At 41.7% G+C, this 19,221-nt stretch overlaps 1 protein-coding gene across 1 annotated transcript in view; it reads left to right on the forward strand.

Moving 5' to 3' along the window:
- The window catches only part of CSMD2 (CUB and Sushi multiple domains 2), a 309,987-nt gene that overhangs the window by 39,985 nt on the left and 250,781 nt on the right, over positions 1–19,221 (forward strand). Inside the window, exon 3 of the mRNA XM_076357104.1 lies at positions 6,325–6,437. Within this exon, the coding sequence (XP_076213219.1) occupies positions 6,325–6,437 (113 nt within the window). The remainder of the gene's footprint in view (positions 1–6,324; positions 6,438–19,221) is intronic.

The following is a 19,221-nucleotide window of genomic DNA, read 5'->3' on the forward strand; positions in this document are numbered from 1 at the left end:
CAGAAATGGCTTTTAAATGTCTGTATTCTGCATTAGCTGGAAGTGTTCTCATATTATGCTCTGCTTGTTTTATTGATGATTAATGAGAACGTTATGGTACCAGTTATTCTGTCAATATGGTTTAAAAAAAAAAAATCAAGCTAACATCTCATTGTAATTGCTTGTTTCTTTAATAAGGTAATACAGAGAGTAAGGGAGAAAAACTCACAACCACTGCGGGGGAAAAAACTCTGAACCAGACAAGCCTGAGGAAGTGCTAGCAGAGAGTCAGCTGTCTCCTCAGGCGTCTTTCATCCACACTTACTGAAAATGGGGGAAAAGATTTGCACAGTTGTGGCTGAAAATAGAAGGGATCAGATGTGTGAAAGGGGCTGAGGCGGCAGCAGCCTACGGGCGAGCTGCAGGGGATGAGCCAGGCAGAGAAGTTCTGGGTGCCGGGGAGGAGGAGCTGTAGGAGCCATCATGACACTGGAGCAGGTTACTGGCTGGGCTGCAGAGTGGTGGCGTGGAAAGCCCTCCTGGAGGCAGGGCTAGCGCTGAATCTTGCAGACGATGATATGTGAGAAACAAAGGCCTGTCAGCTTCAGTTTTGCTGCACATATTGAAGTCCTTGTGCCTAGGGCATCTATGCTTCGCGTTTTTGCCAGCTTTGTAAAGTAGTATTTGAAATGCAGGGTGATTCTCTTGGGATTTGGCCCATGATTTGGAGGAAACATTAAACTCCTTCAGGATGAAAGATGATTTCTAAAACTAAGTTATTGATAGGAATGACAAGATGGTTTTTGCCCCCATAGACTACTTTACCCTACACCCACCAGCAATTGTCTTTAAAGAAAAAAATGTTACCTGTAATGAGATCTGAGATGGGATGGATTGCTGTGGGTAAATTCCCTGATCTCTGCTTTTGTTCTTTTATTCTTGGCATACATTCCATGAAGCAGCCTTGAGGAGGACATCTCTGAGTGACCACTGACTTTGCATGTGGCTGTGTTTCCAGTTTTCCCTAAGACTTTAATTTTTAAATGTACATACATATGTATTTCTGAAGGTGTTCTCCCTGCAGCAGCTGGAGTACAATGCTTACACATCCTTTTCATCGAGATTGAGAAAGTTGCAAATGTTAATTAAAATCACTCATACCCATTTTTCAGAGGAAAGACTGAACATGTATTTAGCCTCTCATTGGAGCTAGTGAGTTTCCTCATTGCTGTGTGAGGAATGGACAGAGCCAGCTGTCTAGCTGAATAAGGCATACAAAACTTGATTCAAAGTCAGTTGGAAGTTATTGCGCTCTTTCTGTTGGCCCCAGTTGATAATGGATTAGTTGAATACTTCATGAATGCACCTTTCAAATGGCTTCAGGTTGACTGCTGCCTTGTTAGCTGGGCACACAGTGTGAAAGACAACTCACCTGCTCATTCCAGACTGTTTTCCAAAGGGCAGCTCTCACTCTGAGCTGTTGTTTTCTCAACATGGTGCCTTACACCTGACTTAGCTTAAATATTGTCCTGGGATAGCGCAGGGGTGTCAGACTAGCGCTTACAGAACCATGTCAGTTAAACTGTATATAGTGAAGAGAGTGGTTCATTTGATGGGAAATTTTCTTTAATAGGTGCCTTTAAATTACACGCGGGAAAAAATCACTGAAGTATGGTGTAGTGTAATTTAATGCTGGGTTAAACGATGCAATCCAATGTGTTTTCATTAGATGTTCTGAGACATTTCTCTAGCATTTATGCTTTAAAGGCTGTTGGATTGCCAGCTGCAATAACTATTTTGATTGCAGCCTGAGCTGATGGTGGGCATCCTACCAGAAAAAGAATGTGCTCTGTTTTAATTATGGCACCTGCACTCCAAGATGGGAGCCTGCGTCACAGTATATGATACAGTTGTACTTGATACAGTGGAACAGTATAATATGCAACAGATGGAGGTGAGAGCCATTTGCGAAGGGACTGAGATGTGGGCTGTCCTTGGCTGACTGTTCTTTTTCTAGGGCAAAAGACGTGTTCAACTGCGAGTTGAACCTGCTGAGCAGAGCAGTCAGTGCATCTTTGGTGCTCAACACCTTTCATAGGTTGATAGGACAATTTCCCACTGGGGAGGGACTTCATGGCATTAGGGAAGATGGTGATATATCGCAGAGGCTAGATGGTCGGTTGGGCTCTGTGAGGAGTGGAGAGCAGCACAACCAGACCCTCAGTGTATGGTCCAGGCCTTCAGCCTTAGCAGCCACTGGCATGCGGAGGGGCGTCAGTGCTCATGGCACTGCGGAGAACCTGTAAAGAGGTGGTGGTTGCAACAGCAGCTAGTTTTTACTGACATTGGTTCTAGCAAAGCTGTTCTGTGAAGCAGATTTTGCTGTTCTGCTGCTAATGGAGAGTCATGCACGAGAAATATTTGCGATGTCTGTGGCAAACCTGAGGCAAAGAATGAAGGAGGATGCAAATAGAGTGGAGGATTTCTGTGTTGATTTGTTTTGGTATATTGATTTTTGCCATACTGTGAAGCAAGGGCAAGCTTATGAAGTGGTATTTCTGGCACCGGTTTAGTTTGGTTCCTCACAGTAGGAGCAGAATTAAGCCAATGAAAAACACATTGAAAATCTCACACAATCAGTGTTGGCTCCAAGCAACTTAAGGGGATAATCACTCAATAATCCATTTGGCCAGAGAAGAAATGGAAGATGATTATTTGTGCTGTTATTACTGCCCTCACCTTCTTGTTATGGTCCTTAATAAAAACAAGGAACAGAGTTTGCTTTTCTTTCTCATTAGTGTATATATTTTTTTTATTGCTACACTAAATAACAGTGATGTCAGCATTACTGTTTTGTGCATGAGGCCATTGGGGAATTATTTCATATTCTGTCTGCCATCATGTTGATCCCCATGCTTTAAATTTGCCTGGGCTGCAGATTTAGGGAGGAAGGCATGAGGACAGTTTACCAGCCAGGTCAAAACAAGGCAGGGCGTCCTGCCAAGCTTGGCTGTTTCTGGGTCTTTAGAACAGGAGTGCTGAGGTCTTACAGGAGTGATTTGTGCACTGGCCTTGTTAAATCATAGAATCATAGAATCATTGAGGTTGGAAAAGACCTCTAAGATCAAGTCCAACCGTCAACCCAACACCACCATGCCCACTAAACCATGTCCCTAAGTGCCTCATCTACAAAATCATTGTTTCTTCAAGAGGATATTGCCTGTGCTCTTGCTTGGAGGAGATGAGGACATCAAAAGAAGGGAAAATTTTCAGTTGTCTGTGTTGGTTGAAGGCTTAAGAGGAGGAGTAACTTTTATTTTGACTGCAGCTGCCTCTAGTGAGGAACAGGACGAATTTCATCTTGTTTCTAGTGCAGATTTTCACTGCAGGAGTTATGGAAATCAGTGGCACAGAGGGTAGGAGTTTACTATATAGATATTTTTCTTATGGAAGCAGTATTACCTGCTTCCTTCTGAATAAGTTTAGTTTTAGCACTAATGGGGGCACTCCATCTTTTGTGGGCAGAAAGGCTGTTTGATCTGAAGTGGGGGGGACTGTTTGGTCACCTTTTGTGCTGTCAGGCAGCCCATTTTCTTCTGCTTGCTCCACGGACACTAGACAGACACAAATGAATATCTGAAGTTAAGGGCCTGGCGAGATGGTTAGGTTTACTAATTTTTAGAGGTCCGGGAAGCCCAGAGGTTCCCATGAAAATTGTCTCTTCAGTCAACGTGGAATCTGTGGAAAGACTGAGAACAAACCCTCTTTTACAATTTCATGCCCTTATGCATAGGCCATCCTTTTCTTTTAAGGCCCTGTAACTAGAAAATACAAACACATGCTTAAGGGCAATGTTTTAGGTAGCACTTAATTCTCACTGACTCCTATGGGATATGTGCACTTGCTTGCAGGTAAGCAGACATGTAAATGTTGCCCTGAATTAAAAGCAACATCTGTAGAGTGGGGTCCTCCCAGTACATAGACTGTGAACAGAATCTATGATGCAAAAAGCTTAGTTCAGAGAGAACAGATCTACTTTGGATATAAAAAGCACAGACTGCTGTTAACTAATTCCTAGATAATGGTAAAACACTGTGTGGTGATTAGAAGAAGAAAAATGGACAGGTTCTGCTGTCCATTGCATGTTTTTATTAAAACTGGTCCATGCGTTTCCTGGATTTTTTTAGTGCGTGAAGGGTTTTAATAAGCCATTTTAATGAAACTGTAAAATATATTAGTAAAAACTGTGGCACTCTTCCTCAGTTCTGTGCACAGTAAAACTATCTTGAATCCGTAAAAATCCTGGGACCTTTTATTTCTAATAAACAGGAGCAATTGTTTTTCCAGCTTGTACAGACAATGGATTTTATGCTGAGAGCGGGTAAGTACTTCTTTGCTGACATTCAAACTTGACTGCCATCACTAGCTGGCAACTATGTAAACTTTGCTGATAACTGGAAATTTTGCTTTAATAAGGTTCTTGGGCAGAGCATGTCAGCTTTCATTAGTCAGAGTTCAATCTGTTTGAAATAATATTTAGGTTTACTAAATTAGAGCCAGAGTAAGAACAGCAGGGAAGCTCACTCACTGTCTCTGGAAGTTGACAGGGAGCTGGTGGCAACTTTAGGGAGAAAATGCCTGGAGTGGAAATTGCAGTGTACTAGTACCTGACCCCATGGTCAGAGAGAGGATGGTGGCCCCCAAAATTAAAGATCTGATTTTATTCTATGGGTGCTTTTTTCATTCCATATAATATATGAGGAGAGGAAATACTCTGAATCAAATATATACTTACAGGTATTTCTTAAGGGGTCAGAGTGCTTTGTATCACGAGTGATCTTTTGCCCTCTCCGTAAGAAAGACTTAGCTGCTCTATAAGAGGATGTGGGATAGACGTCCGAGTATGTGTGTAAGAAGCTTTAAACTTTCTTTTTTACCATAGCCTGTTTATCTTGTGCTACTTGTGTCCTTGTGATCCAGCTTGAATACTTGATCTCGAATGATGTTGTGTGGCAGCGAGTTCCTTCAGTTACTGCTGCTTCTGCAGCTTCGTAAAAGTCTGGTTTTAGGACAGTTATCAGGCAATGGGAGTTGCATTGGAATTTCTGTCCTTGATTATGGCAAGCAAGAATCTAATGAGATTGCTTTAAAACAAATGTTCCTTATGTAAATCTATTACGTGAATCACCTTAGCCAAGTGTAAGGAGAAGGCTTATAAGTTATAAAACTGTAATGGTCTGTGAGAAATGTACATTAGCTGTTTTTGGGCTCTGTCAACACAGTATTAGGAGTATAGTGTTTGGGATCTAATAATGCCAGTTTAAAATGTTACCAAACAGACTTCTGTAATAAAATCAACAGTTGTCACTTAGCACTAAGCCTGCAAGGAAAGCCAGGGGAGGGCAAGACACCGGGGCTATGGGTTTCTGCAGTGCTGTCTTTGGGCTATTCACTAGTCACCTTTTTATATAGCTGTTTCTACTCTGACTTGTCGGCGTGTCTGTATTCTAGGCAGTTCCTACGGTACATCTACTAGATCATCTTGTGCAAACAATTTCGTGTCTGTGGGCTTTGATTTCCTCAGTGAGTAAAGAGGTGTTAACCATCACAATCTTCACTGTGGTACATATTATATATTAGTATGTAGGATGAAAAGTGCTATCCTTGGGATTGTTCTTGCAGGTGCAGTTGGGTGGGGGTTTCTAGGGTTCCTAGAAACTTCAAAACTTATCCACTGTAAAACTACAGAACAAATACTCTGAATAGCCACCCTGATGGGCTTTAATTGGTAACAACGCTTTCTTGCCTGCTGTCTTCTGCTATTTTAGATTGAGTTCAATTTAATGCAGTTTGTATAATGCTTCACACCCTTATCTAATGTTTTCACTCCAAGGTTCTCAAAATGTGTTATAAGCATTATTGAATAATGTCTTGGGCTCACTCAGCAACCTTAAATATTGCTCCTGTTTTTATAGATGGGGAAAGTTATTCTGAAGGGCTCAGTGACTGCTCCGAGATCAGAGCTGGGGTTAGCAGGGCGCTGCAGAGCAGATGATGTTAGTGAACAAGGTGTGAAGCAGATACTGGCTTAAAATATAGTCAATGAAGAAATACATTAGTAGCTATTCTGGTAAGCCAGAAGGTGTTAAAAGCCCAGGATGAGTTTGCCCAGCATTTGCTGAACAGCTATTAAATTCAAGCTGCACCAGTCTGTTTTCTTTAGCTCTGAAGCTCCCTACTTCTGGCTGTGGTGTATTGGCCAAAGTGGCAGCTGCCCCGCTCTCGATTTACTAGCAGGTCAAGGGCAGAAATGGTGAGTGTAACCTTCCTATTGATCTTTTCCAGGTTAACGGGTTTCCAGCTGCCTTCTCCTATTGTGAGTACAGGGGTTGTGCTGTCCTTGTGGCTTGTGAGTGATTATGCGGTCAGTGCTCAAGGCTTCCAGGCAAACTATGAAGGTAAGTCTGCCCAGTTCAGTAATTGTCTCGAATTGTATCCGCATTTGGCTTATGGTAGGATGTGAAACTAAGGTGCAGAGTTTATACCAGGATATATACATATGCAGACACTTAATCCAAGACGGGAGTGCCTGGTTCTTGCATAATTTGATCCATTTTTTCAGAATTCAAATTGCTGATTCCTTCCAAGTGTAATGTGTTTTTTCCTCTCAGCATCTGTGCTCAAAATGTCTTTAAAAGCTCACTCTAACAGCAAAGCTAGAATGACTGAGAAGGAAGGGTAATGTGGGGTTTGACAGTGGAATCTGCAGGGTTACGGCAAGCGCAGTGCCCCATGTAGCCACTGGGATTTACAGTTGAGACAGTGGGTACTGCAGAGCAGTGTATAGGATGCTCGGACATTAGTGCATTTTTTTCCGTTACATTTTCTTCACTTATTTGTTGTTTTTCTTTTCCCTGCACCTTCTTCCCCAAGTGTTTAAATTCACCGCCTGTGTCTCTTGTCATAAATAATGTGCGGTGTTTGGTGGTTGTGGAGGTGAAGGATTGTATGTGAAGGCTTGGTAGCTTCAGAAAATCTTGGATGGTAGAAGTCATCAGGTATATGGAAGAACTGTTTATAGTAGAAGGCAGGTCACGATTGCAATATGAGCTGGTACTGCTGGGTAAATGACAAATTAAGCATGTTAAAATTTGAGATACATTTATGTTTATTATTGAACCTAGAATGTTGTTTCTATCCCTGTAAATGTTTTTCTTCGGAGTCCTTAGAAGTTCTCAGCCTTAATGACAATTTTTGGTAATGAGTCTTACCTGACAATTACCCAATACATTAAACCAAACAGATGCCTTCATTGAGATGATGTTGTAGTCTCTCAATGTTTTCTGCACTTGACGCTTGTTCAGGTTCAGGAGGACTCTGTTTAAATGCCCTCTAATTTTTGATTAAAACCTTTGCTCTGCCTTGAGGCAGCAGTGGCACTAGATGTTTTTATTAGTCTTGAAGTGATCGGTGTGTTAGCAGGTGTTCGGTATGGCTAGGCAATGGTGTTGAAGTTCATCTCGGTCGGAGACCATGCTCTGTTTATTGACAGGGTAAGTGCCTGCTGGGGATGCTGGTGGTGTGTGGCGGCTGTCGGGACAGGTGAGCACAGCAGTGTGGTGAGGAAAGGCAGATCCCGTTGCCCGTTTGCAGAATCTCTGCTAGAACATATGTCAATCACTGTGTCTAGTAGACATGACAGTACCTTGCTCCCAAATTGTATGGTAGAGGATGCGTAGCTGTTTTTGTACTTCTTGACATTGAGTTCATTTTTTTGGCATTTAGTTAGCTACTTGCATGCTTCTTAATGTTTTTCTTATTACCTTGATGCAGCAGGTAATCTTGTACAAAGACTTGTTCCAGGGCTGCCTTTTAGTCACGTAGATTTTAAATTATCTGAAGTTTATTTGACTGGTGATTAGGAGGCTTTAAAGCAGGTAACTGGGGGCATCTCCAGGGGAAAAAAAGAAATGTGCTTAAAACTTAAGCTGAGCCACTGAGTGACACGGAGCATTGGTGTAAATGAAACCTTCATTTTGAGAGGGAGAGGGGCAGGCTTGCTAAATGTGCTGCTCTGAGCCTGCCTCAAAACAAGCTACTTGCTTGCTGTTTGGATTGTTGTTAACTAAGACTAAAGGAGGAGATAAGTGTGTTTTTTGATCAAAGGGACGTGCTGCTGCTGTAATGCTGTTTCAGTTCAGTGGTAATCTATGACTCGGTGAATAGCCTGTGATTCGATAATTCATGTTTAAAGACAGAACAATGCATCAGAGTCCTTGCAGTAAATGGCTCCTTTATGATCTGCTATCAAAGCATGTTCATTATTCTCCTCCCTTTAAGCAATCGCTGGGAAATGCACCAAAAGAAACAGAATTTTAAAACTGGAACAAAAGATCTCGGGAACTTTTTAAAGGAGGACAGGAAGAAAGTACGTAGTTGGAGGCATCAAAGTGACACAAAAACATCGTGCTTACACTGACATCTGCTCTACCCTGACCCTCTGGGAAATACATAAATTGAGCTTGGCTTTTATCTAAGTTAACATCTTCCTAGCTTATCTAGTCAGTATGATGCCTGCATGATAAGATCTCTTACGAGCAGTTTCTTGAAAACGGCACAGACATCTCCTGCTCATACCTGTATATATTTCTTCATTTCTCCTTGTTTCAGGACACGCAGTTTAGCTATATATTTCACTGGCTAAAAAAGGGAGGGCTTGTGTGCAGTGGTGGCAGAATCTGTTAAAAAGAAACGTTTCCACTATGAGAATATTTAGAAATGCTTTAAGAACAGATAGGTAGAGTGAGTTTCTGAAATTCTGCAAAGCTTTTTTCAAGCTCCAGGTACGGCAGGTGCCAGAGGTGGCAGTGGATTTGAGGAATAGCCAGCTCAGGGGCTGCTGTGCTGTGCTGCTTCCTTCTTGACCTCACAGTTTTCTGACTTCGTTAAATGTTATTGTGCCTTGCTGCTAGATCTTCCTTAATCCTCTTTTCCTCATTGTCTGACTTCCTCAGCTTTCTTCATTTAGTTTGGTATGTGTTGCCAGCTTGTTTCTGTCTGCTTTTATTGTCTGATTCTTCATGTTCTCTGATCTCTTACTGTTTGTTGTGATTTTTCTCTAGATGCCAAATACTGTTTCAAAGCTCAGTCAATAGTAGGGGTGTTGTATTCATTCTTCTGCTGTGGAAGACAGTGTTGAGAGCAAACAAAGGCTGTTGTTCTCCTCCCCAGCCCAGCCATCTCTCAAGGAGTGGACACGATTGCGACTGAGGATAATGCTGCTGGGGATGCAGCATCTCTGGGTTTAAGGCACCAGGTCACACTTCAGAGATCTGGCTTCTGTTCCCAGTTGCGGCGCAGATGGTTCTGCACAATCTCATGTTGGTCCATGTAGTCTGGGTTCCCAGCTTCCAAGCTGCAAAACAAAGGTCATAATGGCTCCTTGTCGTACGTGCTGCTATGAACTTGTATTCACGAATGCACACACAGCATTCAGGAGCTACTGCATGGCGTTGTGAACGTGGGAAAACCCACAGCAGTATCACAGTTTGAGAGAGGAGACGTGACTAGATGAGCACAAATAACTGTTAAGTGGATGATCTGGAAAAAGAAATGGGGGCAACCATTGCAGGATGACTGGGAATGAAAAGTTGTCAGCTTTTTCTTGCTGAATTGAAAGAAGAGAAAATTTGATTTCCATTTAAATATAATACTTTGATCTGAAGGTAACTTCTTACTTAAGAGATCCTTTTACTAAATGTAAGCAGTTCTTATGCAGCTCCATTTCAGAACATAAGCTTTAGAAAATATTGCTTTCATGCTTTTAGCATCCTTCAGTTTGGGATTTTTTTCCTGTTAAACTGTCCCTTGAATTCAACATGATTTCACAATTAGCTGTGTTCACCCTCAGACTGTGGGATTTTTTCCTTTTTTGTGACTAAATTATTCTTCTCAAAAATCCTAACCAGCTGTTGTGGAGTCTTGCATTTCATTTCAATTGCAGGAGGATTTCAAAGCAGAGATGGCTATAAATAATCTGCTAGAATTTTACTAGGATGTGAATCTTGACAGTCTTATCTTGTGAAAAATACTTCTGAAGACTTAATGACCAAAAATGACCAATGCTTCCATTTATTGCTTCCCCTGAAAGATGTGTGAAGCTAATATTAAGGCATATGCCTAGACTACAATGTGAAATTAATTACAATCACTGCCACACACCTGATGAATACATAGTACGTTGACATTTAAAATAAATTGGGCAAGTCTTTTACAATAAGAGGAAAATTGATATAAATTCCACATCACTTCTTCAATAATGCTAATAACAGTTCATGATGAATAATAGGTTTCTTTAGTTTACTAATGTAGATATGAAATAAAATTATGTTATTATTTGTAACCCATTACCTCTTGGCTGCCTTGTTTGTCCTGAGGGTATGAAAGCTAGAAAGGGATTTAAGGCAAGATACCTGAACCTGCTCTTTACCTGACTAGAGAGCAATGCTATAAAACATTGAGGCTCGTGAGCTTAATGAAACTTTGCTTTTCAAGGCTGTACAGGTCCGACTCTCTGAGTGTTTATCAAACACTAGGCAAGCAGTCAGGACCTGAGGATCTCGCATAAAACTTCTTTCTGCTCTGACGGTGTGTTACAAGTTCTGCTGAGGTTGGGGGTGTTTCGGTAGCTGCCTGGGACAGGACGGGTTGCGCAGGGGTTTCGAGTGGGGCAAGTGCTGGCTGTGCCGGACTGGGCTGAGGAGGAGAATGCTGCAGCGTGCCAGTTGCACTGACCTTGGAGGTGAAGGTCTGTCTGAGTGTTGCGCTCTGGATGCGGACGAAAGAACAAGTGGAGAAAAGAGGACAGGCAACACTAAGATGAGAAGCTGAAGCACAGAAAAAAAGACCAGTGACTGACTGAGTTCATGGAACACAGCAGACTGAAAATGGTTTTTCTATATCCCAAGGGAGATAGCTGATATTTCCATTGTCCGCTAACCAGATGTATTCTTCAAACAGTGCAGAAATCTGTAGAAGGCGCAGGGCTCTCACTTGAGACTTATCCTGCTGTGGCTATGACAGTGTTGTCCAGTGGACTTCTTGTAGGAACAGGAAGGAGTTAGATTCTCACTTTAACTTTGTCCCTGTCCTGCTATATTGATGTTCTCAAGTCACAGTTTTGCACTGTGCCTCAGTTTCTCTCTCAAATGGGATTATATTTTCATTCATGGTGTTTGTGTTCCAACAATGAAAGTGCTATATAAAAGAAGAGGGGTGTGATAATGTTGAATACTTTTTTTAGGAATCCTCATCTATGTAATATTTAGAATTTTAATGTTAATTTTTTTTTCCCCGGAAGCGAAGTTCAGTTAGAAACCCCTGGGGAGAACCAGGGCATTTTGGACTCTGGACTCCGTTGCTGCACAAGCAGTGCTGTGTAATGCAGCAGGATTTAACAGTAGGTGAAGATTTTCCTTCCCAAGACATCATGTTTGATTACAGCTGCAACAAATTTGATAGCTGCAAACACTAAGTGCCTGATTGAAAAGAAACAATTATGCCTAGAAGAACACTGCTTATTTTAAGAAATTAGAAGTGTTTAAATACAGAGGGAAACAGCCCCAAGTAAATGGTGCTGTTTTCCTTCATAATAAATATCCTCCTCTTTCTCAAGCACAAATATCTCATTCTTTAGAGGGTTGTTTGTGGAGTTGTGCATACATATTTAGAAAATACAATTAAAAACTGGTTCCTGTCCCTCTTTGACCATTCCTTTTGCTAAACCCGAACGAGGTTTCCTGATTCTCTGCTGCTCTGTGGATGTATTGACACCGTGCACAAGTTGTGAAACTGCTTCATTTCTCCATTTTCCCATCTGTCATTTGACTTTACAGTAACAGTTGCCCCATTAATGGAAGACAAATTGATCAGTTTGAGTTCTCTCTGTCTTTGGAAACAGAGTATTCAAGATTTTTGTAAAAACAGATGATAACTCTCCGAACCAGCTTCTGATCATGATAAAGACCAACACTGTCCTGGGGGCGGGGGGGGAATAAAAAAAATAGGGATTCCCCAAGGCCTTGGGCAATGTGCATTTTTTGGAAGTCCTCTGATAAATTGGGAAATAGTGATCCCATTTTTCAAAGACCAGAGTGGAGGAATTTGGATGCACAAATCCTTTGTCTTTTGAAAATGAGTCTTTAATATAAAACTCTGGGAAGAGTTTCTGAAAATTTGGCTCTAATCTGCTTGTGCTATGAGTAAAACTTGGGCTCTGATGGTTTGGATTGGATTCACTGGGCTTCAAGAAAGTTCCTAATAGTTTAGATTTCAGTCCTGCCTGCTTGCAGTTGACACTGGGGGGTCAAAGCTGTTCCAGGGACTAAAGAGTCTCTAAGGTTTCAAGAGATACTTCAGTGAAAGGGTGGTAAAACAGCAGCCTGCTAGAGGTGATGTGTGGCCACGCTGTCCCTGTGGGCTGGTCGGTGGTTACGTGGTGACTCATGCTTGTCCAGTGGCTGCGCAAAGCATATTCTCTATCTGTGTAAATAAATTTCAGAACTGCCAGGCTAGTACGTGAATAGGCTAAAATTTTTAAAGCCATAAGCGAATGTGCTTTTTATGCCAATTTGCCTTCTGAGCAAACACCATGTTGGGTTCATTTAAACATCCAGCTGGGTCCCAATTCTCTCAGTACCTAAATCATAATTTGAAGCATACGGGGTTCTTGGTGAATTTACTGGCTTGATGCTTTTTTCCTTTTTCAGACCAAGACAAATGAATGTGAATCCTGAGTTGCAGCAAAGTACAGATTAGCCCTTGTTCTGGTGGCAGTGGGAAGGATGAAAGCTCTGAGCCTTGCTCTGTGGCTCCTTTTTTTTCTGCAAGTTTGATGTTGCTTTATTTGTCTGATTGAATGATGGTTTATGTGTTCAAAACCAAAATGGCCTTGCAGTTGAATGCATGGAGCTGGATGCCAGAGTGTATCGACTCTTCAACAGCTGCTTTTACTTTGGTCTGCTTAGTATTGGGCATGTTGAGTGTGGGGCATAAAGCTTTCAAGGGCTGTGCAACACCTTTGTAGGACTTTTCTGTTTTAATAGACATAGTTCTTTACTTCCTATTCAGTCAACTGCTCCTGCAGTTTTTGTCATTTCATCCTTATCTGCTGTGCTTAATGTCCTTTGCTTTAGTGGCTTTTTGTTTTTTGTTTACAATGCCTCCTAATTCTAGTATCAGTCCTGACCTGGGAAAGATTTAGCTTTGGCTCCCTCCTCCCCTGTATCTCACAAGCTGAGTTTGGGTCATGCTGGTGTCAGTGCTTGGAAGGGAGATGTCCCCGGGAAATCCTGTGATGGTGATGGGAGGTAGGTTTGGTGAGTCAGCAGATAGTACTGAGTTAGTAGTGAATCTGATGGCATTGCATGTTTCCTTTAAAAAGAATAAAGAAAATTCATATTAGGATGAGGAATGTGATTACAGTCATTGCTGGTTTGCTTCTGCAGATGCTTTGTTTAGCTCCAGGCACACAATCTGAGTGGCTTGGTGCCTGTTAATATTAAAGGGCGTGTACCAAATTTGAGTGTTATTAAGATGCTAAATGCAAAATGAGTCTAGCATACTGATGTTGTCTTCCCACGTAGACAATATTTTATTGTTTTAAAATTTCTTTTGAATTTCAGGTGAACGGAGTGCTCTGCTTTTTCTGGGCTGGAGCAGCATTAGACCGTACTGTTTGATGTTCTGCTTCAGTGGTGGTTGTAACTGGTGAAGTGATTCCTAAATGTATAAATGGCCAGAGCTGCATGCTGAATCCACTCTATTACTTTTCATTATTGAAGAGCTGTGCTCAAGAATTAAAGTTTTAATTAAAAAAAAAAAAGTTCGTAGCCCTCAGTCTGTAGAGATAAAGCTATGGAGAACAACAGCATGGGAAGCCATAAAATGGTGTTTCTCTGAATGTGCCAACACTCTGAAACAGTGGGTTCAAAATGCCCCTTCGTCTTCAAGAGGTTTTAACACTGTAACTTTGAGATGTTCGTTACTATTTTAAACTCATTCACAGCAGATGATTGCAGCAGAGATGCAGAGTTGGTTTCTTCCTTTCAGCATCCTTCAGCTGTCTCTTGTTTGCAGGCAGGGAAACCCGGCTACACTTTATGCTGCTATCCAGGAGCAGCAGCCTGAACTTCTAATACTTCTACCCATCTGAAACTGTGCTGATGGAATGAATTGTGTTGAATTGATGATAAAAATATTAATGTGAAGATTTCTGTGCTCGTTACATATTATTCTTTTTATAGTTAATCTGTTCAAAATTGTAATTAATTTAAATTTTAGAAAACTTCCCTTCTGTTGTTTGTATTGTGGAACTGCAAACCTAAAAACCTTCTTGAAGAGTTTAAATCCTGATTGTTGCAAATTACATGGAGTGCTGTAAAGAGAAATTGCCCATATTTTGTATGTAGGCCCACCATATGGAGAAGCAGTGAAATAGCAGAGGACAGGAGCAGATGACCCAGGAGTTTTTATCTAATTCTATGTACCGAAATTGTTATATTAGTTTATTTTGCTGCAGTAACTTGCTTAGAGCATTCAAACCAGCCAGAGAGATCAGCAGCTGAGATCCTAAATTGCCTGTGCTGGCCTCATGCATTTCTTAATAATACGTATTGTCACTGTATCTTATTGTTAATATTTATATCTTAGCAGGTTTGTGGATGAGTTGACTTGTTTTGAGTCACATTGCTGTTTCCAAATGGCTGTAAAAGAACTGATTGTTCTAGAAACAAAGCAAGAACTCCACAGATTGTTTTGAGTGTTGGTATTCTTATGTCTGCAATGTCCCAATCCATTTTAATACATGGGGATTAAAAAAGCATGATTGATCATAATGAACATCATGCCTGAAAGAAAGAATAGGAACAAAAACTAGGTGCTATCTGTTTCATTGTCACTGCTGCCTGTAAAGCAGCAATAAACCTGGAAGGAAGCAGAAAAAGCTTGAGTCTTGCTGGAGAGGGAGGTAGTGATGCAGTGGCACTGTCTAATGATAAATAGCTGAAGGATAACGTAGCCCTGCAGCAGCTTTGCCTCCTGCTCCTCTGTGCTGGAACATCTGGCATGGTTTTGTTGTGGAGCGTGGTGGGGAGGTGAGGAGCAGGAGAACGCTGTGCACCGCTGTGTTCACCGCTCTCATTTTAGGGTTCATAACACTGCACTTAGGAGTGTGTGTGTGGAGTGCTGTCAAAGCTATGCCAAACCATGCAGCTATTCAGTCAGCACAGTGCATTTTAATTTGCTTCTTGTTTGCAAAGTATTAGTATTTGGACTACATGATAAACCAAGATACCAAATAAGCAGTAAGGCAATGCAGCATTGTCAATAATATTGAGTGACAGGATTGTTTTACACAGTGTAGCGTCTGAAAGAGAAGTAGTTTTATAATTAGATTTAAAGCATAGCATTGGATTGATGCTGTCTCCAATTAAGTGTTTTCTACCTAATGTAAAAAAATTTGGTTGGCAATTGGTTTGCCTATCATGTGGTTTCAGATTTTTTTTATGGCTGCTCTTTGGAGTTATTCTGCAAGATCTCAGCTCTGTAGCTGTGTCCCTGTTTGTCATCAGCTGTTTGCAATGTGCAACTACTGTTTCATTTAATGTACCATATGCATATTGGAAACAAGGGATTTTGCCACAGTCAACTGTTCTGTGCAGTCACATGTTTGGAGTGGTGGATGCAAACTTGATAAGAGAAATCGTGAAGTATCTGGCTGGTCGAAATCAGTCAACTGGGCTTTATATCCCAAATTAGCCTGAGTTCCTGCCAGTGCTTCTTGCTCCCCTTTGCTACTGGCCTGTGCTAGCGCTGGAAGAACTGGTGTTGGCTTGACAGTGAATACATGCCTTTGGTGTCTTAGCTGTGATGTTAAAAAAAAAAAGACTACTTCAGAATTTGATAGTAGTTTAGACAAGAACAGTTGTTTTATAAACAACTTTTAAAGGGCAAAAAGCCACCTGAGAAATAGAAAATTGGCTTGTAAACTCTATTTTGCTATTTATTTCCAGTTATCTGTTTACTCCTTTTTGTTCCATGGAGGAAACTGTTCTCATGGTCAGAAGCATATTCCAGTCATCAGTGGCCTTTCAGCCTTGAAAGGGAAATGAATGGCAAATTGGCATGACAGTGGTGACTCAATTATTTTTCACAGCCTTGGCAGGAACTGGTGTAAGTGCTGCTCAGTCTGATACTTGCAGATGAAGTCCAATAAATTTGCTGAAGTAAAACCAAGCAAATAAGCCAGGTGTTTGCCCATTGCAGTGTTTATGAGCTTGGTGCTACATCAGGTAGTCAGGTGCTCAAAACAGAAATCTTGATTAGAAGATGAAGAAATAAATGTAAATGGCTGTGCTTGGCCACTGAGATTCCCTGGCAAGTGTGGCTAGGGATACTTGCACTTATTTATGAACAGGCACTTCTTTTCTTTAGGTGAGAGGAGTATTCAGGTGCAAATACCTCCTGGAGCATAAACCTGAAGTTAGCTCTGTTGCCAGCTGAGGTGCAGTTTGGCTTTGAATAATGAGAGCCTCTCATGAGTGCTCAAGGTCAAGTACTTGTGTGGCTGGTGCCATTTGTAGCATTGGCTTAACAAAGCAGCAAGCTCTGGGCCCTGATGACTTGCAGAAGCTGTATCTGAGTCAGGGGAAAATACCTTAAAAGCTCCACTTCAATCAGTTTTCTGTGCTTCATCTGCTGTCAGTTGGGTGTGAGCCTGTGACTGACAGCGGTGCACAGTGTGGTACTGGGCCAGCCCCTCAGCTGGTGTAAATTGGGTTTGCTCTGATTTCGGTGGATCTTCTTGGTGCAGTCACTTAATTCCAGAGTGTTGCTGGTGCTGAGCACCCATCAGGGTAGGGAAGTGAACCTGGAGCATGTGGGTTTTTTTGGAGGGGCAGGTTCAGTGGATCTGCTGTAGGTGGATGAGGCCGGGGAGGCTCAGGCTGGGGTTTTGTTGGACCATTTGTTTGCCTAAGCTGATCATGCAGCTTCTCGTGGTGGTGCTTGTTCCCAGAAGCTTGTGCTGTTAGTACTGGAGAGCCTGTGCTGCTTGGTAGGATGTTTAGTGCTGTGACAGCCTGGAGTTGCTGCTCTGCAGGTGTCAATGCAGTGAGGTGCCATTGCAGCATAGGATTAATGTCACAAATACAAGGGCAGAGGGTTGGTGGCTGTGGATATGCTGCTCCAAATTCCACTTGCTGTCTGTGTATGTTAATATTGTTCAAACAAGGGTAGGGGAAGAACTTGTACTAAAGACTGGGGTTTTCCTGGGTGTCCTTACTGCTTTCCCTCTGAAGCCAGCAAAAATGGCAGAGCGGCTCCCCATTTCTGTAAATGTTGTGGCAGATGCATTGCTTCCCATTATGACTTCAGATTAAAACAATTCCCTGGGGAACTGGGGAAGGAAGAGTCAACCTTCCTATTCTTTTTAGGTATACAAAAGATTTTTATTACTTAAATGAGCTCCCAGTGAGTCTGCCTTAATATACTACTAATTGATTTTAAGACTTGAAAGCAGCAAGGCTTATTAGCATTTGCTGACTCAGCTAGAACCCTCCCCACATACTAGAGGATGGAGTGAGTTATTGACCCATGTTGCTGCAGCACTAAATGAAGTTGAGGGAATATTAAGTGTCTCATACTGGCATTTGATTTGCATATGCAAATGAGATCCATCAGTGCAGATGCAGGAGAACAGGAATGCTAATGCTTTGCAAACAGGATCCAGTATTAAGCATTTAAACAAATATCAAATGACACTTGCTCAGCTACAATATGGGGACACTTTGCTGTCAAGGAGGTCCCACTGCTGCTCCCCTCACAGTACAGCTGCTCTGTTGATCTGCCTGTTTTAGAGAATAGTGTATAGAAGTAATGCAGAAAACACTAAAGAATTTGTGAGACTGATATTGCCTCTGCTTTCGTGGCATTTGGAAATGGAGGGCTATTTGTGCTTGAGATGTACTTGCCTGCCCTGCGGGTTGCTGTACATGACTGGACAGGTAAAAGGTGTGGAAAATCAGTGCCTGGAAGTCTCAGCACAGCAGTGTGAGGGTATGTTATGAAGGACTCTCATTGTGGTGGTTCTTTCCTAAAACCTTAATTTTCTTTCTTGCTTGCTCCTTTTTTTTCATGTATAATAGAGAGCCATTTCTTTTCAATCAAGGAATCTATTTGCAGAACATGTAGTTGTTAGATGCGTTTGGTTTTGTTTCAGCATACATTTCCATAAAAAGTCACCACTAATGAGCTGTGCAAAAATTTCAGACTTAGTGCCAAGCCAATTTGGTTAAAAGGCTTGTCTGTCCTTCATTACCATTTGATCCTTAGGCATGCACAGTGTGCTTGAGCAGGTACAGCCATGGTAGCTATAAAAAAGAAGGTGAGATGTTGAAGAGAGCATTTTGGATCTCTGAAAAAATCCTTGCTGCTACTAATGCAGCTGCTATTCTCTGTTTTACTTTGTCTCTGTATGTTGGTTTCCCAGTTATATCTCATCAATGGATCAAGGTTGTGAGAATTAAGAAGGATATTCTCAAAAGCTGTGGAGTTTCTTTTCATAGTTAGAATTGGCTGATATGTCTTCTAATTATAGCCAGTGTTAAGGAGGTTTTTGGTCAGCTTGTCTTCCAAATCGACTGCCATTGAAATTCTGATGACTTTGAAAATCTGAATCCTGGGCTTTCATTTCCCTGTTTGGAAAGTGTTGTGGGAAGTGATCCAACCTGAATCTCAGTCTCTGATCATAGTTGTTGGCCCATCCTGTGTTCCCTCTGTAGAATGACGTTTCCAAGGGTCCACAGTCACCATCTGAGCCAGTTTCTGTATTCTTGATGTCGGAGCTCGTTACTGTACTTCTCTATCTGTTTGCATTCCAAGAGGTTATGTTTAATTTTTTATTCTGTTTTAATTTGCTTTTAGGATGTACAGAACTCTGCACCTTGGCAGGGGAGGGAGCTCTTTATAACTACAGGTTTTATGATTTCGACCTTCTGATGTGACCAGAGGTTTGAATACTAGTTCAGTTCTGGAGCTGCCTGCAGAAATCCACTGGCCTGGAAAATGTTCCTTGCTCCACAAGATTCACAAATGCAGTTTTAGAGGTCACTGTCTAATGGTTATGAAATTTATCAGTTTGTTTCTGTGCGTAAAGAAAGGAATGCTGGGGCTGGTCCTCAGCTG

The sequence above is a fragment of the Aptenodytes patagonicus genome, chromosome 21, assembly GCF_965638725.1.
Source record: "Aptenodytes patagonicus chromosome 21, bAptPat1.pri.cur, whole genome shotgun sequence".
Lineage (NCBI taxonomy): Eukaryota > Metazoa > Chordata > Aves > Sphenisciformes > Spheniscidae > Aptenodytes > Aptenodytes patagonicus.